Genomic DNA, 12476 nt, shown 5'->3' with positions numbered 1-12476 from the left:
ACTGAATGTGTTCAAAGTTAAATACAACTGAACTGCACTTCACAAATGAGCCGTACAGGATGGGGGGGAAAAAATTAAATAAAAAAAGTGCAAGTCACTGGAACATTGTACAGTTTGACCATTTAATTTAAGGTGATTCCACATACGACGAGAGGGAACAGACTAAGAATCGCCGCGTCAAAGTGGCAACACAAACAATCTCATTGAATCCCAATGGTCTTACCTTTGTCTGGGTCGGTAGGTCCTATGTAACAAACCGTGATGCTTCTAATTCTGTTCTGCATTGACTGACTCATCTAAGACTGTCGCGCGATCGTGTTCACGAGCGTTTTTAAGAACTGCGACGGTCCGAAGTGAGGCAGATCCATCATGTCAGCCGCCAGGGTGAGCAGGCGGGCGCGGCGACTCTTGAAGGGAGAGGGCAGGCGCTCTCCGCTCACACAGGTGAGTACGCGACGAATGTTTTGACCAATTGGGGGGAAAAGTGGTCATTTCTTGACCGCCGCCTGACCCCCCCCCCCCCCCCCCTCACTCCCCCCTGCCTGAAACCATCAGAGCAGATCAGCGCACAGTAGCGTTAATTTGCTTGGGGTGGAACAAAAGGGGAGTACTGGCGATCTAATAATTCCTATTGTTGACCAGCAGCCAGGCACAGAGCTGCTTTCCCAGGATGATTTACAGCAGATGTGGCAAAACTACCGGTACTGATAGTTTGGACATACCGGTTAGTAGAAATGTAACAACAACAACAAAAAGATTGGTAAAAGTAGAGTGTAGACTAAGTAAGTAAGCACACATCTTGGAAAGTATGTTACAATATGTTGCCAAAAACGTAAACGAGGTGAAGCCTGAACTACAGATATTGATTTTCATCCACCCCACCACACCCCCGAACGCCCCACACACCAAACTGGTTGCCAGCCAATCGCAGGGCACACATCGATGAACAACATACTGCGCTCACACTCACACCTGAGGACAATTTCGAGTGTCAATAACTTGTCAAGCATGTTTTTGGAAAGTGGGAGGAATACCCGGAGAAAACCCACACACACAGGCCCGGGGAGAACACAAACCCCAGACAGGAAGGCCGGAGCGGGAATCGAACCTTGCACCTCTGCGCTGCGAAGCTAACCACTCGCCCGCCGTGCCGCCCATATTGCTTTTTAGTCATCAGAAAAGAAATACTCAAGTACAGATAGCAGAAAAATCTATTTAAATATGATAAGAAAGTGTTTCTACTTTGTTCTATGCCAACATTGATTTATGATGGTGGGACGTTTGTGTCACTAAGCCCCCTAAAGACCGCACATCCCCATAGCCCGGCCAGAGTGGCTTTTTCTGACTTTCTTCCGCTAATTAATCGGGGTGGTGAACCCGATGTCAGCCCAGCTTTGGCAATTAAGCACCGTGCGGGCTCGGGCTGCCATCCAGAGGCCTCAGCTGACAGCGGGAGGGGCGAATTTCATAACAAGGGTGAAGGGGAGGGGGGCTGCATGCCACTGTTCAGTCAAATAATATCTCCCTCATTCCAACGGTATGCGCCGCACTCACTCTTGATGCCATCCAGGTCGGCGGAGACGAGTGTCTGAGCCTCGATCTCGTCGGTGGGGATGCGCTGGTATTTGGCCTGCTCGGCGCCCGTCATGTTGCCGGTTCGCCGCCGATCCTGCAGGTCGTAGCTGCGGCCTGTCGAGGACAAGCGGGCGAGCGGCGGGTGATCCGAATGCGGCGAGCTGGGGATGTCTGACAACTCTGGCTTCCTGGAAGAAAATTATCATTATTATTAAAGTTTTTTTTACAGTTTGAGAATACATGAGAGAACCTGATAATCCTCTCAATCATTGGTTTTCTCATTCCAGGTCAGTTCAATTCGACTCACAGACCATTCCTCAAGTGCAAGTTCGTGCCGTCACCACGCCAGTGGACTCTGTTGCCATCTCATGCATCTTCTTGTTCCTTGTGTGGACATTTCCTTGTGGACTCATCGCGTTTCCCCCTGACTGACTTTGCGAAGAATCTTCAATAAACTACGCCAAGTGTTGGCTTCAACGTTACCTGCCTGTTGTCGTGCTATTGGGGTCACATCCAAACCCTAACACTGTGCTCCGTTTGCCTTTTTTGTCCACCTTGCTTCCCTTTTTTTTTTGGCAAATATTTTAGCTGTGTTAACACAAACAGAACGAAACTTGCTGAGGTTGGGGATTTTTTTTTCTGTTTGATTATGAAATTTCCAACTTCAGCTTAGTACATCATATTGGAAATTCTGGCTTGACCGTGGCTTTTTTTTTTGGGGGGGGGGGGGCAATTGAAACCCAGAAAAATTACCAGATCACGCGATATCATTTATACGTTTTTTTTGGGGAGGGGGGAGGGGCGGGGGGTTGACAAGGGAGATGTCATTTTCTTAATTACCAAAAGAGGACTTATAGTAATTACAAACCTTATGCCATTAAAAGAAGCAAAACTTCAATAAATAATAATCAATAAATAAGAAAATCAAACAAGGCCCAAACTCACCGTCCAACAAGTCAAAGCTTACAGTATCTTCGATCAGATAAATTCCAAGCTTTAAAGTTCCAGCGAACTGTGTGTACTTTCTGCTTGATCCCCCGGTCACAGACTCAAGACAGCGACATGGCGAGGGGCAAAATGTTATAGGTGGAGCCTGGCCTCTTGTGGAGGTGTGCTGCGCCGTCTAGAGCGACAGCTGATATACGGGATTACTGGGGTGCACAGCGGGATCGCTGGATGCCGGAGACACGGCAACGTACAGTGTGCTCGCACGCGCACAAACACACACACGCGCACACCCACACACAATTACAAACAACACTCACTCTGTGGACGTGCCGTCGTCAGGATCGGCTCCCACGGCGGAGTGCGGGACCACGTCCAGATCCCGGGTGGGGGCGTCCACGTGGTCGTCATCAGACAAGAAGAACTGCAGGACGCAAGCAAAACATTGCGTCAAAAGTACCGATGTGACATTTTAGACATCTTAATTTGGCAGCTTCTTATTTGGTGTCGTGCACAAAATGTATGGGTGCATCTCAACAAATTAGAAAATAGTCAGAAAGTTCATTGAGATGTGAAAATTCATTTTATTCAAATTCATTGGACACACAAAAGATTTTTCAGGACGCCAATTTCTTTTTTTTTTTTTTTTTTAATTGTTTCATGTGGAATATTCTAATTTTGAAATGGTGAATTTTGGATTGGATGGAGTGATTTATTGATTTATTGGCTCTCTGTAATCACCGAATTACATATTCTACAAAACCCACCGGCCTACGTATTTTTCTTTTTTTTTTTTTTGCTTTTGTCGCACAGCAGAGAATTAGCCTGCAATCTAAATCAAAATTACAGTATTTACCATTTCCAGTATTCATATGTGGTGATGCAGTAGATAGAACTAACCGTGCTACCACCTTAGTAGAGGTAAACCAAAACGAAAGCAAATAGAAAAAAAATGTTCACTCAAAAAAGAAACATTATGATCACAGTGACGCAACCCGAGAGCCACTCCTGAATAATTTAGACTGTACTCAAATATTAATAAAGGAAATTATGCAACCCCCACCCATAGCACCCCTCAATTTGTGTGTGCGATGTCATTACTTCCACATCCTTGACCCCAACCGGCTCGGAAGAGGAGGCGGCGCTGGTTTCCTGCCCTTCCTCCTCCTCCTGCTGCTGGTCCTCATCCTCGACCTCCTCGACGGGCACGCTGCCGGGGGCGTGGGTGCTCTTGTGGTCCTTTTCCTTACGCCTCTTCTTGCTGCTCTTTTTGTGGCGCCCGTCCTGGGGCAACTTGGACAAAGGGCGGTGGATGTGGTGGGAGGAGTGGCGGTGGTCTACGGGGGACAGTTTGGGTTTAGGGAAATTGAGCGTGTCAGATTGTGGCAAAGTGGTGCTTACATTCGATGTCCTCTTCGTGGTAGTTGTGGTGCTGCTCGTCTGGCACGGAAGTGGAAGGCCTGAGGATGTGCTGGAAACGTTGGACCCCCAACGCCTTGTTCAGGTCGCCATCGTCGTCCTCGTCCAGTTGGGGCGGCCTGTGCGGAGACGACGGCTCAGGCTGAAAGGCCAAACAAAACAGCGATGAGCACGTGGCGCTCAAAATTTCCACACTCACATTGACAATTTAGAGTCTTAAATGAAGCACTGGAAGGTCAAAGCCCAGATTCAAACCCAGAACTGCGGGCCACCAAGGCATATTGTGCCTCATACTACACCACTACGCTAATAAGGTACATTGTAGCACTTACCGTCAGCACTGAAAGTAGGATAAGAACCCACACATTTTTTTTCTTATTATTTACATACAATCAGTCAATTTAGTATGTAGTAATATGTATCTACTTAAATGCTGCATGACTATCGCATTTAGAAGTAATCTTCAGCAGTTTTAATAGTGTAGGCAGAAAGAAATTTAATATTTTAATGAGTTTTTAAAAATATAACTGAAAAAAAACCGCACCAAACAAATAGAATATTGTTTCTCCTTCACTCCCAAGACAGAAGTTTGTGTGACCCGTCGACATTGCTTCTTTTATCGAGTGAAAGAGTAGTTCATTCAACGGACACTAGAGGGAGCTGTGGTGCAGACGAGAGCTCCTGGTGATGAAGCGTCACGTGACCTGACGGCGCCTCTCAAAAGCCTTCGGTTGTACACAATGGCCGTCCTGTTTTGTTTTTTTTACCCCACGTCACAGTCGCAACGGATCGTTTTTCGTGTCGCCGAGGGAAATATCGGCATAGAAGGCCGTCATTACTGGCCAGGTGTGCGAGAGCACCCACGGGGAGAGTCACGTGATGTCAACAGTGTATTACTGTTTTCCTGTGCAGCAGGAAGTACTGCTAAAGCATCTGACGATTACTCATTAACAGCTCCTTCCTGTATGACTACCTGCATTTCCACTCACCATTTTGTTTTTTTCACTAATGGAATCAATATAACAATATTTTTGTAGTTGCACTGCCTAATATTGAGTGTTCGACTGAATATTTTGCGCCCCCAGCCCCAGTGGTCTCAAATTGTTACAATGAAACGATTTGATCTATTATTTATTTTTAGGGGCATCTATGGTTGGTTACACTAACATGACTCCGAGTATTTTTTTATGACTTTTCTGCCGGTGCTCGTGAGCATTTTTCATATAACGCGACCAGAAACAGATGACGAGTGGAATAACTTTATGGATCCCGTTGAAAGGCAAGAAACGAATCGCACTGAACGTTACGTGATTCATTTGTTGTTAAAGCTTCCAAGCTGCAACTATTTTATATATTTATTTTCAACCATTGTGTTTACATATGCTGATATTTTTCCAAGAGGAAGCTCTTTTTTTTTCCTTCCCAAGCTTGTTTAGTATCAGGAGAAATCAAGCAAATTCCCCGACAGTAAAACAACATTAGGCAAGACTTGTTTGGAATAATGTCATTGTAGTTTGTTTTTTTTCTACAAGTGAAGGAAATGAATAAAAAGATCAAACTCAGAAATGGGACATTTGTAAAAAAAAAAAAAAAAATCTGACATTTAATTTTCAAGACTAGATGACACCAGCCCTTCTTTACTGCTTTTAGAAATAAAAAAAACCTCCACAGGAAATGTAATACAGCTACATAAGCTTCCCCAACGGTTTATTTTCACACGGCGCTTTCACAGCCAATCCCCGGAGCTGGGAGAGACGTGCGAGGGATTCTCATGTAGGTGAGAGCATTTTTCCAGCGCTCGCCGAGTGCCAAAACAAGCCGCGGGGAGCCGAGGGGCAAACAAAAACATGGGGGGTAGGCGACGTATCGACTCTACCGTGTAGAAGTCAACAGATGGGACAAATAAACACATGCAAAGACGCTTCCCATTTGATTATAAAGCACCCGAGGGCCAACACTAACATTGCAGGTCATACAACCAAGCTGCGGTGACACCAACATATAAAGACTGGGGAGGAGATTATGGGTGTACTGGGAAGTTGGCTGAAATCCGACACAGTCAGCACTTCAAGAGGACAACGGCGGAGGAGATGGGGGAGGGTGTTGCAATGAACATGTCATATCCCAACGTGTGGACGTGAGCGTTTTTTTGCATGCGTTATTAACCCTTTCAGGGACAGCGGTTACTACAGTGGAGTTTATCATGTGATCGGGTTACAGGTTATCATCATTGGCACATGGAAGGCTAAACTCACTCACCGCCGCGGACGTTTGCATTCGTCGATTGGAATCTGACCGCTTGAGGTCGGCGAGACATATATAATATATATAAATAAATACGTCTGTGATGTTTTTTTATTATTTTTTTTAAGGGGTCGTCGTGGAAGTGGATCTCGTCCGGTTTGACATTTGACGTTCAGTTTTGGAAAGCATTTGAACCGACTGATCACTGGAAATGACGTTAGGTTGGATTTGTGAACAATGTGTGTGTATGGTATGGCCAGATTTCGGGTTGAAAAGTGTGTATTTTGTAATCGTGTGAAAGATGAACACAAAAGAAAAAAAACATTTGAACAGTTGAGTCAGCATCGCTCACGGTGATATATCGCTAAATACAATTTTGTTATTTTATAAATTGAGGTGTCACAACCCCCACCTAAAAAAAAATCATGCTTCTTTCAAAAAAAAAAAAAAAAAAAAAGCTTATTTTCTCCGCTTTTTGGTCAGAAGCCGATTTTTTTCTCCCCCCGCCCCGTCCCTCGTCAAATCAGATTAGATTGAAAATTAAAATCAGATTTCAAATTCATCCTCACAGGACCAGCTCGGGCTAGTGACCTGTCCCCTCAATGACATCGACATTTTCTGCCCTCTGATTGGATGATCAGAGTAAAGGTTGTCCAACCAACTTTAACTCGCAAAAACACGTCTGTGGCGAACTACACATACAATTCGAATTAATAATCAGCATCTCTGGCAAGTATGATGAACTTCATTTCTATGTTTTCATGTTTTGAAGGCCGCCCAGGCATCCATTGGAAAAACCGGCGTCAACAATTTCACATGCTGTAAATCTAATTCTGGAGTCAAAGCGAATATATTGCTGTGTTCCTTGAGCTAAAAGTGACTTTGTTGTCGCGGGAAACATGACTCCCCCCACCTCCTGGCTCTTCTATGTGCAACCCTGACTTCTTTGCAAAAAAAGAGACACGAGGGACGAAACTATCACACCGCTGCGGTCGTGGGCAGTTTTGTGAAGCTACAGCGTTCATCTCAGGAATTCTGTTTCTCTTTAGCCTGTGGGAAAATACTGCCGAAATGCCAAACTCACCTTGAATGAGTACAGATAGTCCATAGAGGCAATTCACAGGAGTGCTACCAACATTCAAAAAACCAAAAAAGGGGGGCGTAGGGAAGTCACTCAAGTGATATTCTCGATCCAGCTACACCACGTTTCTCATTCTCGTTAGCCCTAGTCACATGACCGCGTCCACAGCTCTTCAGGGAAGGAGGACGTCATGACTCAAGCCTCAACCCGACATATCCAAAAGACAGTTCATCAGAACTTCCCCCCCTCCACTTGAGCAGCAGTTGTCGGGATGTAATAATTAACTCGGCCGGAGCTGAGAGAACAACCAATGAGGACACAGGAAGTGTCACAGTGCAAACAAAGCAATTTTTTTCCGCAATATAGCTATAGTGAGCGTCTTGACCACCACACTTCCTGCTAGCAAGTGTGACACACCGCGGCCCGCACAGATTTGGGATAACTTATCGATATCAGCTGCTTTTATGGCACGTTTACGGTACCTTCCTCCCACCCCACAAAGGAAATGAAACTACACTCCAGTTGTCTATCTGGCATCGTAAATATTTGAGGAAGTCTATAAATAAGGAAATGGCCATTTTTGGGCAAATGTGTGTATCTTGATGATTAATGTACATCAGGGGTGTCAAACTCTTTTTTGTCGCGGGGCACATTGTGTTAGGGAGGGTCCAGCCAGGCAGCCTCCTCAGCCAGGGTGTTCTGCACCTCACACCTGAGACTCATCAGCTCACCACACACCTGAGACTCATCAGCTCACCACCCACCTGTTTCCTATCTACTCGTTTGGACAGGTACAATTCGACTCACAGACCATTCCTCAAGTGCAAGTTTGTGCCGTCACCACGCCATTGGAGTCTGTTGCCACCTCCTGCAGCTTCGTGTTCCTTGTGGACTCCTCGTGCTTCCCCCTGAGTGACTTTGCGAAGACTCTTCAATAAACTACGCCAAGTGTTGGCTTCAACGATACTTGACTGTTGTCGTGCTATTGGGGTCACATCCAAACCCTAACAGTACAAACTTGCCATGACGACCCAAGCCGACACAGACAAGTCTGGTCTCGATTTGATCGAAGATGCTCTCACCGACCAGGTTCGCCTAACTACTACCAAACACCCAGCAATTACGGGACACTTCCGTTGCCTAACAGGTGGGTGATGAGCTGACGAATCTCAAGTGCGAGGTCCAGAGCACCCTGGCTGAGGAGGCCGCCTGGCTGGCACCTCCCTAACGCATTGTTGTTACGGTTTCCCTTGGAGGGCCGTTATGAAACCATGTAAATGTTCAATCACCCCATATTACATAGACGGCACACAAAAATATTGATGGATAACTAGTTTTAAAAATCAGAAGTCGAGAATAATGACTTGTTTGAACAGTGTTTACATTAATGTAATGAGGGATTTGGTAATGCGAACATGTTTGCAATATCATATGAATTAGATATCATTTGAAATGTTGGTTCAGAATTTAGCAAGCATCGTGGAACTTAACATGCTTGATTTGCTTTTGCGGGCCACATAAAATGATGTGACGGGCCAGATCTGGCCCCCGGGCCTTGGCTTTGACACCTGTGATATACATATTTCACGGGTGCTGAGCATGACATCTGAAACTCACTCCCCATCAGATCCCCTTTGGGGAGTTCCAGGTCTCCCAATACAGATCGTCATGTCAAGTGGGCGGAGCATGGCGGCAAAATTTTGGCAGTTATTAGCTATGACGAGGGGGCGCAAAGGCCCGTTTATCAGCGCTTGCAGCTTATCGTTGTTAATATGCTTGATGGCCCAATCACTGCCTTTTTTTTCTTTTGTCGCAATCACTGCCTCATTATTATGAAGCAGATAAAGCACTGCTACCAAACACAATTTTACTTCTCTCTATCCAGTAAAACTCACCTTACCGACATGATTTTTTTTTTTTTGCCCTGTAGAACTCAAACTAGAAATATTCATGTCTACCCGCATATTTATTTGAACATATTTGCTCTTTCCATTTGGGCAGTTGACGGCACACAGCAAAAGATTCCATCTGAGTGCCGAGAAGTAGCCGAGGCCCCTAGCGGGGTTGGCGTGAGGGAAAAGCGGGGTGGTCAACCTATTCAAATGATGCGGGGATCGCTATTGGCATTACAGTTAATCTACCTATTTGAATTTTCAGGAAAAAAAATAACCTGTATATATATATATAAGCGACAGGATGGCACCAAAGCTCTGGCTGGTGTCAAGGAGTTATGTTGGTATGATACATCACGGCTGAGAGCTTATAAGTTGGTGAGGAGCCATTTTTAGCCTTGGGCATTATCGGGAGTTATGGAGGATTGTTCGTTTGTTTGCTCTAGCGAGTGGCTCCATGAGCTAACCAAATTGTCCGGCTGGCGAAATCTGGACATCGTCTCAGCCGCGTTTGGTTTCCCGACCTGCGTCCAATAAGTGGTTGGGACGACTGGAAATGAACCAGACGAATGCAGGTATTTCCTCCATTACATTTTTGAAAGTGAAGACATTCTCCAAGAAGCATTTGTCGCCGTCTACTCATCGGAGGACAAATGCAATAAACTACTTCCTGTCTCCTGCTGTATATGATAACCTTGAGCTCTGAGAGAGAAACAAAGAGCTTGTGGCGAAGAAAAGTGGGTAAAAGGTCAGAGAGAAAGACTTGGCGTAAGATTCCTGGCGTGTCATAATCATAATTTACCATTCTTGGAATACGCATGGGAAAATATGTCCCCCTTTTCAAAACTTGCGCGACATGTTCTGCTAAGGGATCTTAGTCACCCATGTGGAGGACCTCTCCGTGCGGTAGAGGAATGCTGCTTGCTTTGGCCGAGAGCCAGCAGCGCTCCGGGGCTTGGATTGTCCCGTCCAGAGAAGAAATCCGGCGCAAGCTGCTGTCAACGCGACTCCCGAGGGTGAGTCAAAGATGCGAGTTTGAAACATTGATCAAACGCCACGCGAGAAACGAGCGAGGCAGGCAGCGCAAATCCGAAGTGAGTGTGAATGAGAACCAAAACACATGCTTTCCATGCTGACTTACACTATCCGTGACCTGCTTGGGAGCGCTGTGGTTGCTCATGGCTCCGTTTGGCTGACGGGATGCGGGAAAATGCTGGGGGATGAGTTGCGGCAGGGGTTAGCCCTTCTCTTTCTCGCTGGGACTCAGGCAACTTTTGGGCAGCATAACCTGGAGGCACAGACAAGAGAAAAATGTGGCTCATCATTCCATTTTTGACGGCTTGTGAGAGAGCTTGCCAGAAATGTTCACAAATAACCCGAACATTGAGACCGCAGGGACCAATTTTGGAATGCGATAAAGTGATAGTGATGGTTTAAAAAAAAAAAGACCAGAAAGGAAACCCATCTGGCGCTGTAAGCAAACACAGTGTGGCTCAGCTTCAGGCGAGAGGACCTCATCTCAAGCGTAACTTCCAACAGCTTTGAAACGGGCCCTCCACCAAGCACTTCGGACGAGAACAAATCAAAAGCAAATAATTTAATTTGTCTTTTTACTGCATTTTAATTCGACACTCTTGATGTTGCACTTTCCTTTAAAAAAATTGTGTATATATGTATATATATATTATTTTAAAAAATATTTAATATATATTTTTAATTGTTTTGATAATAAAATAAAAATTAAACATTGATGCTTCATTCATAATTTCTTAAATCCGTTGACACAAAATCTAGGTTCGTTTGTTCAACAGTCCCAAATCTGAACAAAACGGCAAACTTAAAACTAAGATAAGCACCAAATCAGAATTTTTAGCATATGATTACTCCCCCTAGCAATTATACATTTCCAGCATGTGCTTTCGCCGCTTACAATTTGGCTGCTGCGTGCACCACGAGCGGCCCGTGATGAAAATTAAGTTAGCTGGATACCACCGTCTAAGCATGTTAGATTGAACGACACAAAGCCTTTGAAAAGACTATTTAAAAAAAAAATCATTTAAAAAAAGATAAAAAGCCACAAACGGGCCACAGACATCTTCACGGAGTCAACAAAAATACCAGCGCACACTATATAACCTGCCCGCTGATCTTTTGTCCCTCTATAATTGTGCATAATTACAGTCAGTCTACAGCCGTGTAATAACAGCATCGGCATTTTCAATCATGCTACCAAAAAGGAAAAAAAAAGCATCGGCATTTTCAATCATGCTACCAAAAAAAAAAAAACAAAACTCATTGTCGGCACAAAATTGCCATAAAGAGTTTGTGTTTGGAAGTAAAATGGCAACAAAATCACCCCTGCGGAGGCAAAGTGATCATTTTGTGATCGGCAGCAATCACTGCAAATCTTGCGACATTTTTGGGGGATGATCTGAACTCAGGAATTTATTGTCACTTTGTCGGTGACATCACTCAAATAGTCCCCACCCGCCCCACCTTGAATCATAACGCCACCGCCCGTCTTATGAAACCGGGAAGTAGCCTGCTAAATACTAACTGGATGATCATTGTCAACAGAATTATCTCTATATTATTGCAAAATGTCCACCACACTGATTTTTTGTTGTTGTTGTTTTTTTAAATTACTCATTTCCAGGCCCTGAGAGACGACTTCGCCACCATCCAAGGTCATTAACCATTAGCCAGATAAGAGCCTGATAACAGCGCGGACTACTGTGCTTTTGATAACCGGTGGTGGATGCTTTCGGCTCACATCTACTTGCCTTTTTTTAAATTTTGAATTATTATTTTTTTACATTCAGCATGAAGAGTGTGTCCTTATGAATGATTCTAACACGACGTATAGAACTATTCATAGATTAACAGGGGAGTCACGTGTCGCCGATTGGGACCAAAATATCAAGAAGGTGATGATGACGCTGTAACACACACAAAAAAAACAACCCATTTGCTTTATATCTTGGTGAGAAGAGTTTGGTTCATGAGGGATGAATACAGAAAATGAATACAGCGGTCGGTGCCTTGATTGACAAGTCATTCCGTGACTGAGCTGGTGTGTTTGCCTTGGCCACCACGGGACCACGGAAAGGTTCACAACTGACTCGTGAGGATAAAGAATATATGCCTGCGTGTATTATTGGATTGACTACGTGTGGGTCTACAAAGTTTGTGTGGAATTATCCCTTATTTCAGGGTTATGTTTGCCAGTTAATGGCGTTTTGAGTTGAGCTGGATGTCATCAACTCGCGTCCTGAGCTCCAATTTTAAAGAAAGAAAAGGAAAAAGAACACTGCCAGGTG

At 44.8% G+C, this 12476-nt stretch overlaps 1 protein-coding gene across 4 annotated transcripts in view; it reads right to left on the bottom strand.

Annotated features, from left to right (window-relative positions):
* slc4a2b (solute carrier family 4 member 2b) overlaps positions 1 to 12476 on the bottom strand; it is a 33460-nt gene that overhangs the window by 11008 nt on the left and 9976 nt on the right. For 3 of the 4 annotated variants that reach the window (XM_052053811.1, XM_052053812.1, XM_052053814.1), the window contains 5 exons: positions 10298 to 10444; positions 3922 to 4081; positions 3622 to 3857; positions 2841 to 2944; positions 1555 to 1763 (listed from right to left, as the gene is read on the bottom strand). In XM_052053811.1, the coding sequence (XP_051909771.1) occupies positions 1555 to 1763; positions 2841 to 2944; positions 3622 to 3857; positions 3922 to 4081; positions 10298 to 10336 (748 nt within the window). In that variant the 5' untranslated portion in view covers positions 10337 to 10444. Of the gene's footprint in view, positions 1 to 1554; positions 1764 to 2840; positions 2945 to 3621; positions 3858 to 3921; positions 4082 to 7267; positions 7461 to 10297; positions 10445 to 12476 lie in introns of those variants that run through there. The other variant, XM_052053813.1, reaches the window with a different exon arrangement.

This window comes from Hippocampus zosterae, chromosome 20, assembly GCF_025434085.1.
Source record: "Hippocampus zosterae strain Florida chromosome 20, ASM2543408v3, whole genome shotgun sequence".
Taxonomy (NCBI): domain Eukaryota; kingdom Metazoa; phylum Chordata; class Actinopteri; order Syngnathiformes; family Syngnathidae; genus Hippocampus; species Hippocampus zosterae.
The sequence above is the reverse complement of the archived record's forward strand: the minus strand, read 5'-3'. Positions and strand labels throughout refer to the sequence as shown.